Source organism: Cicer arietinum, chromosome 2 (genome assembly GCF_000331145.2).
Source record: "Cicer arietinum cultivar CDC Frontier isolate Library 1 chromosome 2, Cicar.CDCFrontier_v2.0, whole genome shotgun sequence".
NCBI lineage: Eukaryota > Viridiplantae > Streptophyta > Magnoliopsida > Fabales > Fabaceae > Cicer > Cicer arietinum.
Genome location: NC_021161.2, coordinates 49141804 through 49167937, shown reverse-complemented (window position 1 = coordinate 49167937; position 26134 = coordinate 49141804). Strand labels below are relative to the sequence as shown.

General features: G+C 28.3%; 3 protein-coding genes across 5 annotated transcripts; 2 read left to right on the top strand and 1 right to left on the bottom strand.

The window, feature by feature from the left end:
• The first annotated feature begins 7725 nt into the window (after positions 1–7725).
• On the top strand, positions 7726–12261 carry LOC101494745 (uncharacterized). Its single transcript, XM_004491153.4, has 2 exons — positions 7726–7867; positions 10158–12261. Exon 2 carries the CDS (start codon positions 10178–10180, stop codon positions 12140–12142), a length of 1965 nt encoding a protein of 654 aa, XP_004491210.1. The 5' UTR covers positions 7726–7867; positions 10158–10177; the 3' UTR covers positions 12143–12261.
• Positions 12262–13809: 1548 nt separating this feature from the next.
• On the top strand, positions 13810–19405 carry LOC101494430 (uncharacterized). Its single transcript, XM_012713126.3, has 14 exons — positions 13810–14160; positions 14269–14309; positions 14910–15002; positions 15137–15211; positions 15548–15597; positions 15865–15954; positions 16096–16152; positions 16517–16586; positions 16806–16907; positions 16978–17030; positions 17593–17731; positions 17838–17922; positions 18284–18412; positions 18984–19405. The coding sequence occupies exons 1-14, from the start codon at positions 13896–13898 to the stop codon at positions 19163–19165; spliced, it is 1431 nt and encodes a 476-aa protein (XP_012568580.1). The 5' UTR covers positions 13810–13895; the 3' UTR covers positions 19166–19405.
• A 1166-nt stretch (positions 19406–20571) lies between these two features.
• LOC101493913 (probable E3 ubiquitin-protein ligase RHC1A) lies at positions 20572–23270 on the bottom strand. Of its 3 annotated transcripts, none has more exons than XM_004491152.4 (2): positions 23133–23270; positions 20572–21803 (listed from the first exon to the last, which is right to left on the bottom strand). In XM_004491152.4, exon 2 carries the CDS (start codon positions 21790–21792, stop codon positions 20794–20796), a length of 999 nt encoding a protein of 332 aa, XP_004491209.1. In that variant the 5' UTR covers positions 21793–21803; positions 23133–23270; the 3' UTR covers positions 20572–20793. The 3 variants fall into 3 exon arrangements, with proteins under 3 accessions (XP_004491209.1, XP_004491208.1, XP_073221054.1); XM_004491151.4 differs by having other exon boundaries at positions 20572–21825; positions 23133–23269; XM_073364953.1 differs by having other exon boundaries at positions 20572–21870; positions 23133–23263.
• Positions 23271–26134: the final 2864 nt, after the last annotated feature.

Below are 26134 nucleotides of genomic sequence, written 5' to 3'. Positions count from 1 at the left end.
TTATCAAGTCAAATATATTTTGATGTGTCACTCTAATTTCATTTTTGACTCATCCATTCAATATTCATTGGCTTTTAATTTTATAACGAATTCACCTCAATATTAATAATACCACAATTATTTAGTAAATGATAATTCAGCTAAAAACATTTTCTCCCGCACTATTTTTCATTTTTATTTTTGTTTTTAATATTTCAATTATATTTCTTCACAGCATGTGATGATAAAGAGTAATAAAACAAAAACAGAAAAAATAGAATGCTAAATATCAAGTAACAACTTTTTAACAAAATGTGAACAAAAAATAGAAAGGGAAAAAGGGAAGGCTAAAAATTACAGAAGGGAAACGAGTATCTAATTTCTTTCTCATGTTGTAAAGAGAGGGTAAAAGAGGGAATATTGAAGATGAAGGGAAAACAAAAACCAACCTTGATTTTTATAAAGGCGAATAAAACAAAGATAAACTTAGAAGAAGAGGAAGATGCGGAAGTAGGAAAGATTTTTGTGTGAAATTTTTATTTATTTAAATTAATCACTTTTCAAAATTTGTGTCTATTTGTTACAATTTTTCAAATAATAAAATGAAAATTGTTTTTAAAGTACTTTTGTTACTTATTATAAAGAGTAATTTTGGTATTCAATATTTTAGAGATTTAAAAAAAAAATAGAAGTTATTTTGTTTTTGTTGAACATGAAAAATAACCTTTTTTATATAAAAAATAATAATTTATAAAAAATGATTTTTTAATAAGTTACCAAAAACAATTTTTTATCTATTTATAACATATTAAAACAATCTTCAACCCTTTCTATTGACACAAATTTATTGATGTGTTACTCTCTATAATCATTCACTATTTCTATTTATTATTTATTTATTGTAATAGAATACCTTATCATCTATCTCTAAACTCATATCTCAATATACTAATTTTTAAACTTAAATCTATATACTAATTAACTTTTAAGTCAATCACCCAAACACTAACTCACTATTCCTCTTTCAATTTGTTAAGGGCAACCTATGATAATTAATGTGTCCCCTTTAATTTCTCAAACAATTTGTAATAAAAAATTTAAATAATCAATTCATTCGTCCTATTTGATAAATGAGATTTGAAGTTTCCTAATGTTGGAAATCAATATGCCTATAACACAATAACAACACCCAACAATAGTACCGAATTGTTGTTTAGTGTAAACATCAATCTTTTATCATATTGCAATGACCACAATTTTAATTGTAAGTTTGTTACACAAAAGATTGCATCAATCTTATATACACTCACAATAACATATTATAAGAGCTGTTTTTTGGTGAATTAGTTTAGAAGAGTTTGCATTTAAGATTGTTGCATGGAATCAAATTTGCAAGTTTAGATTTACAATTTTTAATTTCAACTTTTTATTCTTTCATTTATTTTCTTATTTATTTGTTTGTCCAAACTCTTTTTACTCTTTAGAGTATAATTTTTTTACATAATTTATATTTTTTCTATAAATATTCTAAATTGTTATTATGTATTATTTTGTTCTTTTTCTCATATTAGTGTGTGTTTTTTTTTAAATTTCGATGTTGCATAATCGTTTATTGTTTCTATTAAATTGAAGAAATAAAATTGATGTTCTCTTCGGTTGTCAAAAAGACCAATAATATTGGATAGCTTTCATGATAAGTTATCTCATTTTTGAATTAGTTATTTTTGTGATTTTGTACTATGATTTGAATGTGCTTTTGCATTTCATACTTGAAAAGTCTCTATATTTTCTATATAAATATATTGTATTAATTAATTATTAGGTGAATGTGAAAATGGTTTAAGTAACTTGAAAAATGGTAGATTCAACATCAAAATAATTGTCACTAGGCATAGATACAGGTCATAATCACAGTACATCTTCATTAGACCCCAAATGCTATAAAGTACTATCCAAAATCGTAAAAAGTTATATATGTAATTTATTTCCCATATTAAACGTAGTTTGGTCGGTGAACTAGAGGACAACGAAATAATTTTAATCAAACACATGACACTAAAATAACTGTACTAATTTATTTTTGTGGACGTAAATATTTATTTCTATTTCCTGTTTATATTTTAGTGCAATTAACATAAACTTAAAACTTTTGTAATATTATTAAATATATAATAATATAAATAAGATTTTTGCATTTCGTACTATCATTGACACCTTAATTATAATTATGGAATATATTTATTTGTCATAACAAAAATTTGTCAAATTTTTTATGTTTTTTACCATCAATTGTCATTTGCATCTCTTTATAAAATTTTCACAATTTTGAACTTTTTGATCTCTTAGTAAAATACATTGATAAATAATTAATTCTTTCACTAAATCTTATTTCTATAATATTCAAATAACTTAACCTTTAACATGTTTATATTTTACAACATATCTATTTTAAAAAATATTTTTTCACTCAAAATTAACATTTTTAATTCTCTATATAATTTAAGAAAAAAAAATTATATTAATTTTATGGTTAAATTCGCACAAAGCATAGACATATATCTAGTTTAAACAGTTTTTAGATTTTTATTTTCGTTAAAAACTTTGAAAAGCTGTTATTTTATTTTTAAAAATAATTATTAAAAAAAATACTTGTAACAAACAAACTCTTAATAATTTTATTTTATAAAATTTATACAGAATTTAAAAAAAACATTATAATAAACAAATACAAGTTTGTTTTTCATTTATTTAAATAATTTTTAAAATAATTTTTAAATTATAAAATATCAAAATCATATTTAGAAAAATATATAATAAACCAGTCTTGGCCTTTAATGTTGTTGTTGTGTTCCTTAAGGGTCTCTCTTTTCTTCTTATTCCACTCACCATTTATTCTATTAATTTAATTTAAATATTTTATTGGTGTAAAATTTGTTGTATGATAAATCAAATTTGCAAATTTGCATTTAAGATTCTTGCATGGAACCAAATTTGCAAGTTTAAAATAACTCTACTAATTTATTTTTGTGGAATAAATATTTATTTTCATTTCCTTGTTTATATTTTAGTGCAATGAACATAAACTTAAAACCTTTGTAATATTATTAAATATATAATAAAAATAAGATTTCTGCATTTTGTACTATCATTGACACCTTAATTATAATTATGGAATATATTTATTTGTCATAACACAAATTTGTTAAATTTTTCATGTTTTTTACCATCAATTGTCATTTGCATCTCTTTATAGAATTTTCATAATTTTGAATTTTTTGATCTCTTAGTAAAATACATTGATAAATAATTAATTCTTTCACTAAATCTTAGTTCTATAATATTCAAATAACTTTATATATCTCTAAACTTAACCTCTAACATGTTTATATTTTACAACATATCTATTTTAAAACATATTTTTTCACTCAAAATTAACATTTTTAATTCTCTATATAATTTACGGAAAAAATTATATCAATTTTATGGTTAAGTTCGCACAAAGCATAGACATATATCTAGTTTAAACAGTTTTTAGATTTTTATTTTCGTTTAAGACATATCTATTTTTTTAAAAAAAATTCACTCAAAATTAACATTTTTAATTCTCTATATAATTTAAGAAAAAAAATTATATTAATTTTATGGTTAAATTCGCACAAAGCATAGACATATATCTAGTTTAAACAGTTTTTAGATTTTTATTTTCGTTTAAAACTTTGAAAAGCTGTTATTTTATTTTTTTAAATGATTATTAAAAAAAAAACTTGTAACAAACAAACTCTTAATAATTTTATTTTATAAAATTTATCAAGAATTTAAAAAAAACATTATAATAAACAAATACAAATTTGTTTTTCATTTATTTAAATATTTTTTAAAATAATTTTTAAATTATAAAATATCAAAATCATATTTAAAAAAATATATAGTAAACCAGTCTTGGCCTTTAATGTTGTTGTTGTGTTCCTTAAGGGTCTCTCTTTTCTTCTTATTCCACTCACCATTTATTCTATTAATTTAATTTAAATATTTTATAGGTGTAAAATTTGTTGTATGATAAATCAAATTTGCAAATTTGCATTTAAGATTCTTGCATGGAACCAAATTTGCAAGTTTAAAATAACTCTATATTTTTGTGGAAGTAAATATTTATTTCCATTTCCTTATTTATATTTTAGTGCAATGAACATAAACTTAAAACTTCTGTAATATTATTAAATATACAATAAAAATAAGATTTCTGTATTTTGTACTATCATTGACACCTTAATTATAATTATGGAATATATTTATATGTCATAACACAAATTTGTTAAATTTTTCATGTTTTTTACCATCAATTGTCATTTGCATCTCTTTATAGAATTTTCATAATTTTGAACTTTTTGATCTCTTAGTAAAATACATTGATAAATAATTAATTCTTTCACTAAATCTTAGTTCTATAATATTCAAATAACTTTATATATCTCTGAACTTAACCTTTAACATGTTTATATTTTACAACATATCTATTTTAAAACATATTTTTTCACTCGAAATTAACATTTTTAATTCTCTATATAATTTACGAAAAAAAATTATATCAATTTTATGGTTAAATTCGCACAAAGCATAGATATATATCTAGTTTAAACAGTTTTAAATTTTTATTTTCGTTTAAAACATATCTATTTAAAAAAAAATTCACTCAAAATTAACATTTTTAATTCTCTATATAATTTAAGAAAAAAAATTATATCAATTTTATGGTTAAATTGGCACAAAGCATAGACATATATCTAGTTTAAACAGTTTTTAGATTTTTATTTTCGTTTAAAACTTTGAAAAGCTGTTATTTTATTTTTAAAAATGATTATTTAAAAAAAAAACTTGTAACAAACAAACTCTTAATAATTTTATTTTATAAAATTTATAAAGAATTTTTGAAAAACATTATAACAAACAAATACAAATTTGTTTTTCATTTATTTAAATATTTTTTAAATTATAAAATATCAAAATTATATTTAAAAAAATATATAATAAACGAGTCTCGGCCTTTAATGTTGTTGTTGTGTTCCGGAAGAGTCTCTCTTTTCTTCTTATTCCACTCACCTTTTATTCTATTAATTTAATTTAAATATTTTATAGGTGTAAAATTTGTTATATGATAAATCAAATTTGCAAATTTGCATTTAAGATTCTTGCATGGAACCAAATTTGCAAGTTTAAAATAACTCTACTAATTTATTTTTGTGGAAGTAAATATTTATTTTCATTTCCTTGTTTATATTCTAGTGCAATGAACATAAACTTAAAACTTTTGTAATATTATTAAATATATAATAATATAAATAACATTTCTGCATTTTGTACTATCATTGACACTTTAATTATAATTATGGAATATATTTATTTGTCATAACACAAATTTGTCAAATTTTTCATGTTTTTTACCATCAATTGTCATTTGCATCTCTTTATAGAATTTTCACAATTTTGAATTTTTCGATCTCTTAGTAAAATACATTAATAAATAATTAATTATTTCACTAAATCTTAGTTCTACAATATCCAAATAATTTTCTATATCTCTAAACCTAACCTCTAACATGTTTATATTTTACAACATATCTATTTTAAAAAATATTTTTCACTCAAAATTAACATTTTTAGTTCTCTATATAATTTAAGAAAATAAATTGTATTAATTTTATGGTTAAATTCGCAAAACACATAAACGTATATCTAGTTTAAACAGTTTTTAGATTTTATTTTCGTTTAAAACTTTGAAAATTAAGCTGTTATTTTATTTTTTTAAATGATTATTTAAAAAGAAATTGTAACAAACAAACTTTTAATAATTTTATTTTATAAAATTTATAAACAATTTTAAAAAAACATTATAATAAACAAATACAAATTTGTTTCTCATTTATTTAAATATTTTTATAAATAATTTTTAAATTATAAAATATCAAAATCATTTAAAAAATATATATAATAAGAGTCTTGGCCTTTAATGTTGTTGTTGTGTTCCGTAAGTGTCTCTCTTTTCCTCTTATTTCATCGATTTTTTATTCTATTAATTTAATTTAAATACTTTATAGATGTAAAATTTGTTATATGATAAATCAATCGTAACTATTAGATTATCAAAAATATTTGACTTTTATCAAAATTATTTATAAAATTATTTCCACGCATAGTTAGAATAAATTGAAAATGATAATGTAAAACTTTTTAAAGTCTTATTCTTTTTTTAGGATACATTTTTCAACGTTCAAATATAATAATATTGTTGACTTTTCTAATATATATATATATATATATATTAAAATTAAATGTTTTTGACAAATTACGAATAATAATTAATTATATTTAATTTAATAAAATTCTATCATATTCCCTAAATTGTCCATACTTTTTATTTTATCTTGGCATTGGTGATATATCTTGATATTAGTGATAGTGTTAATAGAAAGAAGTTAATTAGATTTTTCTTATATTTGAATTTATCAATCGTGGCCAATTTTCTTATATTTGTTGACTATTTATTTTTTAACCAAATAGCGCATTATATATTATTCGTGAAAAACAAAGCACGCTGTATATTAGGAATGTTTGTGATTTGTTTTGATAAAAAAATCTCATACAAAATATCGTGAATTTATTTATTTTAGTTTGCTAAAATACTTATTCATAAATACATACATGCGTGGCTAATAATTTTAATACTTATATTCATGCTCTTTGAATATCTAAGTGCTTATGTTGGTATCCATTAGCCGCATTTTAATTAATTAAATTAATAAACTATAAAATAACATATTACTTTATAACAATTAAAATTATAAACTATTAATTTATGAAAACATTTTAAATTAGTAAATATTAAAAATGAACTTTTAAATAATAAATCTATAAAATTGCAAATAAAAAAAAATAAATTATACAAATGCATGGCATAGTAGGTACTAAGGTATATACATCTGCACTTATATCTGCTTATTTTTACATATAATTATATGTACCAATGTTTATATTGTAAACTTTTATTCTATTGATTGTGACTACTTTTTGCAGATCTTTAATGAATATATATAGATTTAATTGTTATCTTTATTATTTGTGTATTTCAAATAAGATTGTATGTAATAAGAAGTGGATTCATAAAATAAAAAAAAAGATATAAATGTTTTGTTTGGTGATAAAATGGGTGTATTTCGAAGGCTCTCGGGAGTTAAGAGAGTGTTTACAAAAATATTAACATATTATCTACTTATGAAATTTCTACATCGTATTTAAATCTAAACCATTTAACATTTGAGTAGAATCATTTTCCATCACTTGTAAAGCATGATTTTAAATGACATATAATAAAAAATATAGATGAAGCAAAATACAAATAAGTTTGTATATATCCACATAACCAAAAATATTTTTGTTAATTTTAAATCTATCATTTTAATGTTATTTTTGTTATATATGAATGTGAAGATCTTTTTATCAACTAAATCAATTTTCATCGATATATATATATATATATATATATAATTATAATTAAGAGAAAAAACATTATACAATAAGAAAAACTTCATACAACAAAAATAATAAATATAAGAATCTACCAGTTAATAGGATTTTTTTTTATTTTCCTTTTTTATCTGTAATAACTTTTTTTCCAATAAAAAAAAAAGAATCCTTTCATATTTTATTTTTTTCAGATCCCTGTTTCTTCAAAACCCTAATTCTGTCAAATTGAGTTTGAGCCTCGAAAAACCTATCTCCCTCTTTCCTCTCTCTCTTTCTCTCTCTTCATTCTCTCTCTAACGATATTATCGTTCAACAGAGATCCTTCAATCATCATCATCCTTCATCAACGCACCTTTGTCTGAAACTCACGGTTCGTACTTCTCCTTCTATTTCCTCTGTTTCTCATTTTTCTTCATTTCTTTTCTTCGTATTTTTCATTTCTAAACCGTAGCTATGATCTTTTCCCGTCAAGTTCTTGATTGTTTAGGGGAGTGAGAAAATTGCGTTTTCGTTTTGTTTCGAGTTTTGTTCTGACGCGGAGTTAAGTGATTCGAATTTCGCATTTTAGCTTTTTTTTTTTTCATGAGGATTGGGAATTCGGGAACTTCGAGTGTGTTTGGATTGGTGAAGTGTGAATTTGAGAGCGAATCGTGTTAGGCCTGTTGTGATTTTGGTTCATTTTTGCTTCGATTGTGTTTTTTTTTTCTTTCAATTTTCAAATTTCATTTTGCACTTGTTTGGTTTGTTTTTTTGTTGTATTGGGCGCAAATTAGTAGCGTGTTTATCTTTGCCAGAAAATGGAAAATGATTTGTCGATTGGATATAGATATTATATTATTAGGGTGATTTGTGGTGTCATGGTTAGTTCCCAAAGTTTGAATGAATGTTCATTAGGAATGATTACTGATATTAGGTTGATTTGGTCTTAGAAAACAATTTTCTTTTTCATTTCTTGTTCTCACTGTTAGTAGTGTCACTTTGTTTTCAGTTTTTTGAAGATTTTTAGAGTGAAAAGTGAAAACAAAGTTGCAGTTTGGTTATGAAGAGTGAAAACACAAACTGAAAACGTATAACGTTTAACTCTTTTGTTTGAGTTAGACTGCCAGTTTTGGGAATAAATTTTATGATAGAAATTGTTCCTCAGCTAGAATTGGGGGAGGGGCATGGTTGTTGGTATCCGGAAAGGAAGCAGGAACTGATCTTGTAACTGTTGATTCTCATCTGAATATGAAAATATGGCTTTGTTTTATTCTCATTATGCTTGTTATTTGTATTCGTCATAATTTATTTTTTATCTCAGTAGTGCTGTGTGTTTTATTGAAACGATGTACTCGTGTGAAAAGTGATACTGGATTATGTGATACTGGTTCTGCAATTTTATCTTTTCAGTAATGGTTTGAAAATTATGGACTTGTGTTATGCATCCTTACACTCAAATTCAAGTGAACACTTCTCCATTTCGGTGCTGTTCCATATCAATATGTTTCTTGATAAGGACCTACTTTTTTATTGTCGGATAGGCTATGTATAATTGTGCAAATTCCTAATTATCATTAAAATGACCAGATATTTCTGTACTTCCCTACAATTAAATGAATAGACATCATCTTACAAATAAGGACCTACTTTTTTATTGTCAGTTTTGTTGTGAATAATTGTATAAATTCCTAAATCCCCATTAAAAATTTAAAATGGCTGGAGACATCCTCCTTCTCTATTCTATGTTTCTCAATGTTCTCTCTGAACATGTACTTATTTTAATGAGGTAAGTTTTGTATATGAATTAGTGTAATTATTTTGACATATATTTAGTGTTTGGGCTAGTTCACTTTCTTTCCCTTGTTTGTTTGTTCTTTTCCTTAGATTGCGTCTCTTTCAAGGCATATATTTTTCATCCTGCAAAAGTGGCATTGAGAATATTACATTCTTAGGTTTGGTACAAGTTGTAATATATTCTACAACTGGGTGTTGTTGATTCCCAATAATCTTCAACCAATACCCATCACCATGTGTTTCCCACTATCTATTCCCATTATAAAGGCTGGAAATCTTATATTTCCATTCCATGGGAATTGAATTTATTTTTAACACTTTAAACTATAATTTCCCCCTTTCACCTTATTCTACCACATTTTTTCTATATTTTAATTTGCAAATGAAGAGCACTTGTTAGCCGAACCCTTTTAATTTTTAATTCTCTTTGTGTATTATAAATTTAAACAATTCCTAGGAATGATAAGTATTTACCGAGCATTTTTGTAAATTATACCCGGGAATAATATTCCTTTTAATAATGTTACCAAGAACATCATTACCATGAATTTGATTTTATGCTGAAACAAATGACCCCTTAGTTTTTTGTTATGCTTTATAGTTTAAATTGGAGAATGGGAATTAGTTTTCATTAAACTTGCTTTAGTTTTAGAGAAGTTTCCTCCAACTTGTAAGTGCTTGCTCTTTTGCCAACAGACCCATACATATATCATGGTACTAATGTGGACATTTTAGTTTTATTTTATTTTTTTTGGATTACATCATTAAAAGTGAATGTTCGGTCAATAGGTTTTGTCTTGGACTTTGTTGATGCAAGTAATAATCTGCTGGTTCAGTAGTCAAATATTAAACAATGTACTATAGTTGATTTTCTTTAACTGTTACAGGGCCGTTGCTTTCTAAAGAGATGTCTCCCGCATCCCGATCCAAGTCTAAAGACAAAAAGGCTAACAAGGAAGCTCAAAAGGCTTCTGCAAAATCCACAGGATCTGGTAATGCAGCAGCGGGTATTCCAGCCAGTGCATACAACCCATTATTAGGAACATTCCATACTCTGGATGCATCACAGACGCCCTCCACCTCACCAATACATTCAAATGGTCGTTTTCGGAATATAGACGAGACAGATGAACATCCTGGCAGCTCGGTTGTAGCTGGTGTTGAGTATGATTCTGTTTCTAACAATGGTAGTTGGTCTGGTGAGTCCGAAGACCATAAAGAGAAAACATCTAATCCTCCTGTTCGGCTGGAATCGGTTCCTGGAGCTGATAATGACAAACGGGAGAAAATCCGCCAGAAGAATGAGAGAAAACATCAACGGCAGAAGGAAAGGCGAGCACAGGAGTTGCATGAGCGGTGCAGAAGTTATCTTATGTCTAGGAGACTGGAAACACTTGCTCAACAATTTGTTGCTATGGGATTTTCTCATGAACGAGCAACAATGGCACTGGTATTGAATGAAGGTAGGGTGGAGGAATCAGTAGCATGGTTATTTGAAACTGAAGGAGCAGATGGTCAAAATGATAAAACTACAGGTAGGGGAAATTTGAAAATGGACATATCAGAAGAACTTGCTTGGATTGCAGACATGGAAGCCAGGTATGGTTGCTCAAGACAGGAGGTTGAAAGAGTCGTTGTTTCCTGTGAGGGTGATCTTGATAAGGCTGCAGCGACCTTGAGAGAATCGAAACATGATCCACCATCTGCTCCACCAAAGCCAGAGGAAACTGGTGATCCTCCTATCACCAACAATGGTAAGCAGCAGTCAGGAGTTGTTAGTCAGAATCCAAGGCCACAAACAAAACCTGTTCCTTCTCTAAACCAACCCAAAACTGATGAAAAAGATTTTAACTATACAAAAGCAGCAATTACAAATGGAGTATCTTCAGACTCCACTAATAAAAATATGCAACCTCTAAAGAGAATACTACCCAAGTCTGAATGGGTAAAGCCACCACAGGCTACCGTAGCAGCTGACAAAAGGTGGCCTAGTGCAGGATCCAATCCTTCTGTTTCTTATTCATTGGCATCACCTTTACAGGTGTCACCCCCACCTGCTAAGCCGGAAGTTCGTTATGTGTCTGTTGGAGGTGATTATAAGAACCTTCAACCTGGAGCGGCCAAGGAACCCATAGTCGTAATGCAGCGTCCCCAAACTGCAAATGCAAATGCAAAGCAGGTTCCAGCCACAAGCATGAGTTCATCACCTCCCGGAATAGCTGCCAATTGGTATCCAGCTAACAGTGTAGAAGCTATGAGGTCCAACGTGTTTTTACCTCAAGCTCCTAGTACTAGAAGCCCTAGTCCAAACTATCTAAGTTCTCATCAAATGTACCACCAACTTCAATATCAACCTCAACAACAGTTTGTTGCTGGCAGCAGCAACTCAGTAGATCCTCAAGCAGCCAACCGAGGGAATAGCACTTGGAATAGAACGGGCGCATCTCCAACGCTTGCTGCCGCTTCTTCTCTAGGTCTCTTTTCAGGGAAGGGCTCAGCAGCCACATCAGGGGCATCTTCTCCGGTAGACTGGAGCACTGGTGGGTCAATGCAGTTTGATTATACCAGCATAGATTGGTCCTTAGATCGAGGTTTAGCTTCACCAAGGTCAAATGCTTTGTGGTTAGGGCTTTCACCTTTCACAAAGAGTAGGGCTCAAATGTATGATCCTAATGCTTCTGGAGTTGTTGCTCAACAGACAATGAGATCATTGCCCTTAAATGGGAGCATTGTCCCCACACCTGGATTGCAAGATGGCGGAGCAGCTTCAGCTGAAACTTCTACTGCTGGTTCCCAGGAGTGGAGTTCTCCTTTTGAAGGGAAAGATCTTTTTAGTTTACCGAGACAGTTTGTTTCTTCTCCATCTCGGTAAAATGATAGGAGTGAAAATGAAAGAATGAATGAATAAAATGAAAGAAAGACAAAAAAAATGTGTGGATTTGTTGTTGGTTCTTTTGTTCTACAGTTGATGATTGTTGGTCGTAAGCTTAAGTGGGAGGAGCAAGCATCTAAGAAAATTATGCTCACATGCACATTTGCACATTCAAACTCGTCACTCACCCAATGAGTAATCTAAACAACCCTGAAATTTTTATAAATGAGTGATGCTGCAGCAACGACCACGAAAATAACAACACTGCAGCTCCATTGGATTGCTGATATGTGGTGTAAAATCCAATGATCCTGCACTGTGTTTATTGTTTTGCGTCTAGTTTTGGGGCTGTAGCACTGGACTACCATCACTCGATTATTCTAAAATTTGAGAAGATTTTAATGGAGGGTAACAAAAAATCTCTGGCTTAATGAACATTTATATATTTATTTTTGAAAGAAGTGGACGCTCCTATACTATAAAAAAGAGAGACGTGGACAAAATGTATAACAAATTTTGCCTCTTTTCCGTTAACCTCACACAAAAACCTCGTCTCTTTTCCGTTAACCTCGCACAAACGCACAAAAACGCCGTGATAGTTTCCAATAAAACTATGAACACATCTTCGAAGTTAATGCTTTAACTTATAATTTAAATTAAAATTGATCTAAATATTGAAAATTAGGTAAAATAAACTTTTATCAATGTAATTTATGTTTTATATGAATTTCAACTAACAAAAAGTGGGTTGGTTCTTCCTCTAAGAGATAATATGTCATTAGAGTGTACACAAATAAAATCAATTTTCTTATTTTTCTTCACTTTATTTGCAACTGCAAAGGTCACAGGTGCATAATTTAACAATTATTTCTTCGTTAACTTGAAAAATATGTAAAGGAAGACAAATAATGTTTAAAAAAGATGATTAAGACAATGAACTCTAACAATTATTTTTTCATTAACTTGAAAAATATGCAAAAAAAGATAAATAATATTAAAAAAAAGATAATTAAGAGGATCAATCCTAATTCATAGAATACAGGGGAGGCTGATTTTAAAAAAAATTGAAAAACATGGTTTACAAAAATTTGCAGAATCCTAATTTTGAAAAGACAGGAAACTAAATGTAGGCAAAATTAACGAAGAATTACATAAATTTGACAGAAATAACTAATACGATTAATGAAAGTAAAGTTAGGAAACCAAAACAAAATAAAAAATAGTTATGAAATTACAATAAAACCATAAATTAAAAAACCAAATGTATGATTTAGCAATTCAAATATAGGTAATTATATAAATATTTTTAGCTAAGATTGAATTTAAAACAGTGTATTATGTTTGTGTGTTTTATATAGACAATTTTTTAATATATATAAATTATTGTTTAATAACTGTCAAAAATAATTAAATGAATGTTTAATAAACTGTTGTATCATATTTTTTGTGGATACTATAAAAAAAGACAGGTTAAAACTCAACTCATAACTAATATAAATATACAGTGTTTCCTCTGAAGAACATCTATGTTTAGTTAATATATGTATTTACACAATCTAATAAAGAAAAAAATAGAAAGAAAGATTGAATGGACTATGAGTCTATGACCCACATTATCTCCAACATAACTATAGGCAGATAATAATAGCCTTTCATTGTTTCAAAGTGACAGTTAAATTATGTGAAGTTATTGTATAATCAAATTTGTCACAATAAAAACAATGTTGAATTGAGCTAAAAAAACATATATAAAATGGTTGTGTTCTTGTCTTGTTCTTCTCTTTCTCCATTTTTTCATATTCCAACTTTTGTGACCAAACCAAGGAATAAGCAGCTACTATGTAATGTTCCTTCATTTCATCAAACTACCCTTCAATCCACTCCTTTGAGTACAAACCTTCACAAATGCTTCTCACAACAAAAACAATCTCAATCTTTTCAAGAGCAAGAACAACAAGCATTTCGATTTGAGCGTTTGTTCTCAAACCTTAATCAAGCCACTTTAAAGAGAGAACCTGGTTAGTGCATTGCTATTTGTACCCCTCTTTTCTCTTCTTTAGTGTAAAATTCTCATTATGCAAATTTAACTTAATCATATTTTTTCCTTATGTTTGTAACATTAACAGGAAGCTTAACTAGTGCAATTTTCCTGGTGGCAGGCACTACGGTTTGCCACTTTGCTCTTTCTTTTTTATTACTATAGCGACCTCTATTGTGAAGAAACAAACAAACTAGTTCAATTTTGTGACATGTGCTTATGTATTGCAATTTTATATGATTAAATAAGGTTGTTCATGGAAACAAGTTTATTTATTACAATTAAAATGTATGAGCATCATATAAATTTTTAGATTTTCTTTTTTTCAAGTATTTATTACTAGACTTGAGCATTGGTTATCACATACTATTAGCACCGACACTTCATACATGTTTGGTGTCTGATATCTACAAGACACTGATACATGCAGTTACATTCAACCATTTTGTCTACGTGTTAGTGTGTTTGGTATCAATGTCATGTCATGTCATGTTTGGTGTTTACGTCAGTGATTCAAAGATCACAAATCGGTCTTATAGTAAAATATTAAGATATGCCCTTTTTGATTTTGAAGGTAATTCAAGGTGAGACTGCTCACATTCAATATGCATAGCATAGCTACAAAACTTGTGACAACTTGCAACATTTTCCCAATTGGGGTATATTTGTTTATGTAAAAGCATTATTTATTTTCATAATTTGTCTCAAATGCAAATAAATATATTGCAGGTAGGTGCAGGGATACTTGCAATTCCTGCAGTCACACAAGAATCAGGCTTTTTAGCATCCACAGTTACTTGCATTATTTGTTGGGCATTCATGGTAATTAATTAGCTTTTTTAAGCTTCCAATGTTACAGCTACAAGCACAAAACTATTTAATACCTCAATTTTGTTTCCTCTGCTGAAAATTTAACACATATGTAATGTAAGCACATCTGATGAGAATTCCTGCAGGTTGTGACAGGTTTGCTCGTTGCTGAAGTAAATGTCAGCACCATGTGTGATCTCGGTTCTGGCGGCGTATCATTGGTAACTCATTACTCCTTCTTGATGCTTGTATATATTTTACTTGTGGAGAAAAAGTAACAATACTAAAATCCAAAGAAAAACTTATGAGATTAATTTCGATGCACCATCAAAATTATTTTACATATGCGTCAAATCAAATTACAGCGTGATGCCGCTTTATGTTGTTAGTTTCTAAAATATCTTTATGAATATCTATTTGGTTCATGATTATAGAAAGCTTGAAAACTTGACAGATGCGTATTATGTATTTTGGAGATTTTGTTCTTGAGACATTTTTTAGCTTTCTTTTCTACTTATTTAGATTAGAATTTGTAACCTGATCTTGATTAAATTCAGGTATCAATGGCCAGAAGAACGTTAGGGACAGTAGGAGTTCAAATTTCATGGTAAGTTCATAAATCATGCATGTAAATGATGTCATGTAATTTCATTTCTGTTAGGAAGGAAAATTTAACAGATTCATAAACGCACACATAATACAATCGACAGATTACAAAGTTTAGTCAATTGTGTGCTACGTCCATGACAGCAGAGTGACTGCCGTAGTTTTTCGATTATATAATACTTAAGAGTCACAAAGTGACTATTGTTGTTATCGGTGAACAATTTGATCTGTTTGAAAATATTTAACTATAGTTGTGATTTTCTTGCAGTTGGTCATACATCTTCATCCATTATGCCCTTCTGATTGCCTATATAGCTCGTTCTTCAGATATCTTGACAAACTTTCTTGGCATTCCCACGTACAAGCCACTAACTAGACCTTAAATTAGGCTTTAATTTTCATTGAGCTTATTCCTCCTAGTTCTTATATTATTAACTTTGGTATTCCAAAGTAAGCTTTCAAAGCTTGTTAGGGACTAATACTAGTATTTTGGTTACAGATGGGAAAGTGCTACTTTGTTTTCATTGATTTTTGGAGGCATATGCTTCTTTGGTAGGTATGTCTTTCTTCATGCTTTTAGGATCGAAAATTATCTTCTATCAAGTTATATATGAATTACTAATACTGACATGTAGACATTGGTATTAATTTAAGAAATGACATGGATTAAATATAACTATAGGTGTCGAGGCCGTGTTGATGTTAGACACCGACACATATTGAACACTGACACGTGTCAAACACGCTATTAAATGGTCCTTGTAGTAGTAAAAAAGATTGTACACTAAACAGAAGAAAACTTGATGCTCAACATGTAAAAATCATCAGTGTAAAAGTAACTAAGAAAAAAGGAGCGGAGTTTGAATGAAAAATTTGATTTGTTCCAGCTCTAACTGACTATACTTAATTGTGATTTGTAGCCAGCGCTTTATTGGTACAATTAATGGTGTTCTAGTGATTGGAATCATCAGCTTTTTTGCAGCTCTTGTGGTAAGATTTTGATGCCAAAAGTTATAAAATTTTCTTAGATAATTTTACTCTTATGAGTTATTTTCTGTTTTATTATACACAAGAGTTTGATTACTACACAGGGCTATTGTATTTTACTTTATATGGTAACAAACAATTACATGGTTAACAGGACTCAAACCAATTATTTATAAAGCATATTTGTACATCTTGAGACCAAGAATGATTTTTCTATGTTAGGTAGTTGCAAGTGGAAACCTTCATTTGGAAGCTCTTTTAAAAGCAAACTTCCAAGCAGCTCCAATGAGTATACCAATTATTGCACTCTCATTTGTTTACCAGGTAACTTCCCTAACCTCACGTTATTGAACAATGGACAAGGTTTTAACACTTTGATTATATTCTTATTCAGAACGTGGTACCTGTTCTTTGTACAAATCTTGAAGGAGACTTGTTAAAAGTAAGGTGACAAATCTCATCTTTGTTCTTTGCTTACACAATTATTTCGACTTTTGATTTCTGATATCAATTTTATTAACAATAAACTAACATTAAAATTAAGACTTGAAATAGTTTCCACAACAACAACCAAACCAAGCCTTGTCCCAATTTCCACTAAGTAGGGTTGACTGCACGATCAAACAGCGTCATAATGTTTTGTTATATATCAAATCGTTATCCAACTCATTAATTAATCTCTAGATCTTCCATAATAGTTATTTTTATAGTTTTTCTAGGCCTTTCTCTGCTTCTAGCAATTTGACTACCCTCTTTATGAACTACTCTCCTCACTACAAAATTTACAGGTCTTCTCTGCATATCTAACTCGAGTTTCCACCATCTTTTATACGATAGGTGCTACCACACCTCTCTCTCTAATGCTGTTATTCATAATCCTTCCACACATCCAACGCCACATACTCATCTCTGATACGTTTATATTATTCTTGTTTATAAAATATGTTTGCAAGTTTTGCATATTTGAAAATTTCTAGAGCTTATTATATCACCTGAATTTTTCTGTTAGGAGTGCAATAATACTAGGAACTGCTATACCTCTTGGTTTGTTTCTAGTTTGGAATGCTGTTATCCTAGGAACTGTCGGTGACAATGCAATGGGATTAGATCCATTACAACAGTTGAGATCTACAAATGGAACAATTGGGGTAAGTTTATGACAGCATCAAATTTTATTTTTTGACTGACTACTGCATTGAAGTTTCATTACTATATATTAAAATTTATTTTCATGCCCTTAATTTGATTCTGTAGCCTATAGTTGAGGTCTTCTCACTTCTTGCAATTGCTACATCTTACATTGGATTTGTTTTGGGTTTGACAGACTTCCTTGCAGATTGTATGTATTATATTTCCAAATATCTTTCTTATCTTTTGAATAAAGTTAATACATAAATCCGATCGAATTATCTTATAAAAAGTGCTGGCAACACTCTCTCTTTATAATAGTCTATATTATTTATTGGATGAAATTTACGTGAAATCCACTTGAATTTCATTGAATAAAAGAGACTGTTAGAAAGAGAGTGTAAGAAAGTGTGATGCTAGCGGTCTAGCAATTTTCTTATTTATTTGCTAATGATTTTCCAAGTATTCATGTTTCACATGAAAAAGGCTTCATTTGTTGGTGTGAAACTTCACTCATATAAGAAGTATCTTAATGATAACTTTTTTTGCTTCATTGTGTTGATTTTTTTCAGTGCTGAATCTCCCAACCGGCCAGAATAGGCCTTTGCCATACATACTGACTTTAATTCCACCACTTATACTCTCATTGTTGGACCCTGAAATATTTTTTAAAGCCTTGGACTTTGCTGGAACATATGGAGGTATAGCTAAATGCTTATAATTTTCATTTCCATGTCAATTTTGGAGTTCTGTTACTTTGACATCAAATTTTGGATGGTTAACGCAGTTGTAAAACATGGTTTATTTAGTGGATGGTCGGTGAATATACTTAACTGTCGCAGCTCATTAGTCGTATGCTGAACACAATTAACTACGATTTTAAATGTCATATACCACAATTTTCAAGTGTGTATATTTGGATGAAAAACGTGGTTAATGAATATCATATATAATTATATATTTGGGCACCTAAAAATTGTGTATTTTTTAACACACTTTGAATGGTTAATTGATATATGCAAATTTCAACATGTGAAAATTATGGTTAATTGTGTTCAATGAATGATTAATGTGTTGGGACACTTTGTTATATTCATTAACCATTTATTTAACATAATTAACCACATATTTTAACCGTGTTAACTTTCCAAATTAATGTTGAAATTCAATGTGAAATTTTTGTGTCAAAATATCATTTATCTAATTTTAAGTATAATATAGTTTGTTAAGTTGACTTGGCAAGTTTTTTCTCATTTTTTCTTGTCACTATAGTGTTGCTGCTTTTTGGAGTTATTCCAGCTGCAATGTCATGGTCAGATAGGAACTCAAATTCATCTTCATCTGTGAAACTACCTGAACTAGTTCCAGGAGGGAGGATAACCCTACTAATGGTGCTTGGTGGTTCAGGATATGTTATTCTTTCTGAATTATTTGAGAACTTGCAGCACCTTTGAAAAAGTAGTTATCATATATAAGGATATATTCTTTCACTTTTTGTTTTTGTTTTTAGTTATTATTAAAGCATATTTTAGTCTTATAGTGTAAAGTTACTTAAGAGGGAACTTTGGAGAAAAGGGTATGTACATACAAATATTATTCCAATTTGTTTCTTTTCACCCTCAAAGTATGTTAACTCAATCTTGGTACCATACTATTTATTATATAAAGTTTCAGCCTACAAAGTACATTTTTCACATTGTTTCTAGAGACACTATTTTTCCTTTATAAAAAAATTATCAAAAAATATCTCAGTTCATATTAAAATTAATTAAAATGTTCATAATCTTTTCTTTACATATGTAAATTGACTCAAGTTGTGACTTAAACCAACAGGTGCATTTACCCTCTTTGTTTGTATATATCCATAATGTTAATCAAATTGCAACAATAACTATTACTCTACCATCACCAACCTAAATATAAAATCAGATTAACTAAATCATTAGATTCCCAAGCGACTAAAGCGACTTAGTTTATACTCCCTCCGTCCCAAAATGACAATCATGGTTCACCATTTCATAAAGATTAAGAAAAGATGATACATTAAAATGAAAGAATTAAAGTTTTATTAATTTACCTTACTATTTATAGGTCCTAAACAATTATCACCTTAAAAGTCAATTATATAAAGGAGAATTAGGCTTAAAAGTCTATAAAAAAATGTACTGTAAAAAAGAGTATATCATAAATTCATTGTTGGCTCACCACACACCCAAACCCATCAAGTCTAAGCTGGAGGATTCAGTGCTAAATAAGAGTTAGTAATGTCACGTCTAAGCTGGAGGATTATATCAAATTATTGTGTAGATATTCTACATACATTATGCTATCAATTTCCTACTTAGAGTTTTGACAGGTGACTTAGAAAACTCAAACTTTTAAGAAAAATATTGAAGTAATCGTGTTAGAGGTGCAGGTGGTGGCACATGCATTTGACACTTATAAATCTTATCCCAAAATTCCTAAAGTTTTGGCAAACTCAACACAAGTTCTCAAAATAGAAGAACTTTTTACTTTCTGGCCAGCTAAACCAAAGTATATCATAGCTCATTCCATTACATTGCATGACCACACTAGCTAGTGGATTTTGCAGATCATGCCACAAAACTGAAAGAGATAATTAACTTGACAACATTTTTTAAAGGCATGAACAATGTGTGTTTGTCAATCTTGCCGTGAAACCAAACATCAACAATGTGTTTGAAACCATGGGGGATGACCATTCAACACATTTGATTCCAAAGTTACCTGAGATAGCTTTTCATAGTGGAAGTGCATTCGGACGCAATATCATCGTAGTTTCAAACACAAACTATAGCGCTCTGTGCCTGCTGACCAGCACCTTAAGCAAACCAACAGGGACAGAGAACAATCAAATGATACAATGAAAGATGAAAGCTTCCAAGAGATTCAACTTACCGAATACATGTACAAAGATTTTTAAGATACTTCTATCTACCATCTCTCTTACATAAGATAAACTTCAAATTACAATATTAATATACTCTTTCCTTCTCATTTCAAATTACAAGCATTATTAGATAGGTGGTGATATACTTATCGAGGAGAAGAAACGAGGTGTTTAGTTATCAAAGTGCCATCCATTATAACTTGTTCCGTTATTCTGGTCAGCATTGGTTGAAGAGCTGCTTCCACCCGTCTCAGAATATTGATTACTGTTTGAACTAGAAGAACGGAATGGCCACAAAAACGAAAACGGATTTCTCCTTCCATGGTTCTGACGGTCACTCTCCCTGCCGCTCGAGCTACCATTGCCGCTGTTGTTACTGCCATTCCTTCCTCCCCAACTTCGACTACTACCACGGGAACTAATTTGTCCTAGTGGTGGCAGCTCGACACGGCAAACAGGACACGAGTTATGCTGAACCAACCAAGGAACAATACACTCAGAATGGTAAATATGGTCGCACGGCATCTCTCTGGCTTCAGAACCAAGTTCGAATTTTTCTTTACAGACAGGACAATGTGAATCCAAGCGAAGATGTGCCTGCGTGATCCTAATAGTAGGCATTGCATCGATCGAAGACCGTGCAGCTGGGGGTGGACCACGCCGATCATTCATGGTGAGTTGTTCGATAAGTTCTTCGAGTCCAGAACCAATAAAGTAGTCTCCGAAATCACCGCGCCTTGGACCACCTCTTGGACTGCCGTTAGGCAAGGTTAATCCAGGAACTTGACCGTGAAATACTAAAAATGGTCCAGAACTATAAACACCCCAACTCTGTTCAGGAACCGGGGCAGAACTTGACCTCCCTCTAACATCAAAGTTTGGGTGCATGCCAGCCATTCTATGCCTCATGAAGTTATCAACAGCATCCATAAGCCCAAACCTGTTTTCGGAACCTCTGTGCCCCACGAAAGCATGTAGAGCATCAAATAAGTCAGGCATTTGATTAAACTCTCCCGAGCGTGACGGAAAGGTATTTTGCGGTGCTATACCCCGCACCTCATTAAGTTCTTGTACAAATCCCTCGTCACAGTAAGGACAAATAATGTCTCTCCCTTCAAGCACAATTGGCCGACTGCATTCATAACACCAGTGTGTTGCTCCACTTGACATTCTTTCTTCAACTAGAATTAGAAATAGTAAAATCTGCATCAAAATTCAATTTTCCTTCTGCATCATATCTATATCTATCTATGAAAATATAAAAACGATTAATAGATTTAAAAAGGAATTATAATAATGAAATCAATAAATAAAACAAACCCCAAGATTCAACATCCCAATTTGGATGTCTTCAATCAGAATTGTTGGTGCTACAAAGTATATAAAGTCCCAAGTTTGGTTAAAATTCTAAGCTTCTCAATTAGAATAAGTTTATGCTTCTTCACTTGTAAAAAAGTGCTTATAACAGGTATTCATGGAGAAATTAAATGAAAGTGTTTTTGAAAAATGGAGATATATTGACTGATCTCAAATTAGAATTCAATGAACATACACTAAAAGTGTCAAATAGTTTTACATTGTCATCTCATCATATCTCTTCATTGCGCCACCATGTTATTTTAAACCGTAAAAGATCTCAACAAAAATCTATCTATGACATCATAAAACTATTTTACAATGTCAATACATATCCATTGAACTCTTCCAATTTAACAAGAAATTATTGTTTAAAATAACATTTATTGCAAGATTCTTTCAATATTCATTTATCCGCAAGTGTTTTCCTTTTCCAAAGTACTTGCGGAGAATTTTATCCGAACCCGCTAGAAGTAAACTAGTCAACAACTATATCTTTGAATCAAATCATGAGACACTAAAACAAATTTGATAATATTTACATATCACAAAATGCAAATCATTCAAGCAAATTGAAAGAAACCAATAAACAAGATGCTAGATGCAAAATCTAAACAACAACCACAGTGACAAAAATTTCATACTCTATCAGACAAAAGCTATATATATCCTATATAACACAACAAAGAACAGTTCAAGCAGTTATAAAAGGGGAAAAAATATGAGCATATTCATCATCCTAAAATGAAATCAGTTTTCCCTAAATTTAATCAATAAAAAAAAATAACTCACTAAATTTATGCACCAACAAAAATTACCAAAGGTCAACAATCGGAGACCAAAATTAATGCAAAAAGCAAAGGGCAATTATAATTAATTAAGTAATAGTTATAACCTAAGAAACAGTAAACAGCATAGAGAAAGCATTAAACAAACCCCAATTGAAAATTTTGAGAGCAATAATAAGAAAACACATCACTTGTAATAAAAGCACAAATTTTTCTCAAATGGGGTTTCAATTAATCAATACCCATTTACTCCAAGGAACAGATTAAGCTGAAATTCATACAAAATCAATACAAAAGAACATAATAGTGTTAAAAAAAATTGCAGAAGAAGAGTGAGAGATTGAGGATTCATTAGAGTAAACTCACCAAAGGAAATACCAAGAACTCAGAGCTTAGTAACCTGAGATTCTGATAGAGAGAGAGAGAGAGTGAGAGAGAGAGAGAGAGAGAGAGGAAAGAGACGTTTGGTTTTTCACCACTTCAGATTTCAGAATAATAATGACTCATTCTTTTTTGTAATACAATATAATAAATAATAAAATAGAAAGGGAAGACAAAAATGTTTGGAAATTCCAAAAGAAGCTGTGTTGGTAATTTCAACACAGTAAAAGCTAAATTAAATATACAAAATTAGTAGCTTGTCAAATTATTTAAAAAAATAAAAAGCTTGTCAAATGTAAAAAAACATTTTGACTCATGTCAAATGCAAAATATTTTAATTGAATATTGATGTGTTTAAAGTATTATTTATTGAGTCAATATTTTATTATCACCATAAATTATATTTAAGTATTAGATACCTTGTCTTTATCGCAATGTACATACATATGTTAAAAGAGTAACATTATTGATGTGGAAAAATGGGAGTTTTGTTATATATATATTCTTCTTTTTAAAAAACTTTTTTTAATTGTCCTTAAAATTTATTTTCCTAAATATCTTAAAACCTCTAATTGAGGAGTCTTTTTTTTTTGTTATATTTTAATATTTATTTATTAGTAGAATTATTAATTTAATCATTTAAAAAATAAAAATACTAATAATAAATTATAAATTAATTTTATATTTTAATTATTATTATTATTATAATAAATAACTATTATAAATTATTTAATAAATTATAAATAATTAAAATATTTAAAAAGTCAAAATACTATTAATAAAATAAAATATATTAATAAATAATATTAATATTAAATAAAATAAAATATATTAATAATAATAATAATTTTAATAATAATGTGTCAAAACAAATAGAATGAAGTTGTTATAATAACGTGTCAAAGTGTCCCTCATATTTTGAGAAGGGAGTTGCTATAATAACGCGTCAAAGCAAATGATGTGTCCCTAATATTTTGATAAGTGGGAGTTGTTAGAATAATGTGTCAAAATAAATAATGTGTCCCTAATATTTTGACTATAACCGTATTTTCTTAACAACTATTCAATATATTAGGGACACGTAATTTATCTTTGCACGTTATTCTAACAACTTCATCCGATTTGTTTGGGCACATTATTATTAAAATTATTATTCTTTTTATTATTATTATTAAATGTTATAATATTATTAATGTATTTTATTATTTATTATTATTATTTATTAATGTATTTTATTTTATTTTTATTTTTATTTTTTAAATAATTAAATTAGTAACTCTAACTAAATAATAATAATAATAATATTTGTTTTAAAATAATTTATAATAGTTATTTATTATAATAATAATAATAATTAAAATATAAAATTAATTTATAATTTATTAATGTATTTTATTTTAATTTATGATTAGTATTTTTATTTTTTAAATAATTCTAGTAATAAATAAATATTAAAATATAACAAACAAGCAAATTTTAAAGAAATAAATTTCAAAGTAGGGCAATTCGAAAAAGTTTTTAAAAAAGAGGAATATATATATACAAAACTCAAAAAATGGTACAAAATAAAATATTTTAATAAAAATAAATGTGTTTTATTATAAAATTTATTAAGTATTAATTATTAGAGATGTTAGTGGAAGAGTTGAAGCTACAAATTATTATCCAAATCAAGTAAGAGTATGTCATTGCAAATAATGTCAACAATAAAATCAAATATATTATATATATAAAATGAAAGTAACTACAAATAGCATAAGAAGTAGCATTCTTGTAAAAATAAAAAGCATAAGAAGTAGCATGGACACTACCATTAGTGGTAGCATTGCCACTATCATTAGTTTATTGCTTAGGAAAAACAACCTTAAAGTTGTTGTAACCATTATTTAGAGGTTGACACTCGATAACCATATTCAAATCTATTGGATGTAGCTTTACAATAATTTAAAGTGAAATTACCTATTTCATCCCTTTCCCAAATATCAATCTCCACAAACGATTGGCTAAGGAAAATGCATGATTAAAAAAACTTGTTAGGGATATTAGAATATTAGAAAAATATAATTTAAGATTTTTTTAGACATTAAAAGTTATTTAGTAATTGAGTGGTATGTTTTTATTTTTCTCTTTTGTTTATGTTTGAATTTACATCCTCCAAAGCAGTTAAAGTCACTTGAGCTACATATCTCATCTGGAAAATATAATCTACGATTGATTTACAATCTTAGAGTATTTTTAAGAAAATAGAAAATAAAAATTAAGATTGATTTATAATTTTATAATTTAGAAAATATAATTTTATATGTGGTTTATGCTCTGGTAGTCTTGAGCATGTTTGAAAGTTTGCGATTGTATCAAAAATTTATTTTATAGTTTAACAAAATTATATAGTTAAAAAATATAGTAAATAATTATATAGTCAAAAAAGTAGCAAAGGTTGAGTTGTTCAATGTTTTTTTTCTTAAACTTTAGGTTCAAAATTATAAATTTATAAATTGTTGGACATTATGGTTGAATAAGTACAAAGTTATGACTTTTTTATCCTTATACTAAAAATAGAACCTAGATAACAAAAAAAGTTTTCTCTTTTACAATTAATTGTTGTTATCCCTTGATCTCTCAAGTTTGTGAAAAAAAATTCAAATTATTTTTTATAAAAATAGTTTTTACCAACAATTATTTCTCCCTAATTCCATCTCAATTTTCACTCTCTTATTGAAATAATAGTTGAATATGATCTTGTTATGCAAAACCATATTCGTCACATTAAACATAATGAAATTTATTATTTTTATTTTAGTCGTAAGATTTAAGATAAATTAATTAATACGTATCGAAAAACATAATTAAATTATATTTTAAAAATAAAAAATATAATGAAATAATTAATTAATATCCCATTAAACATAATAAAATTTCTCATGACCACTCATATAATATCAAAATATTGGTCACTAAGTAGTTTTTTTATCATGACTAACAGAAAT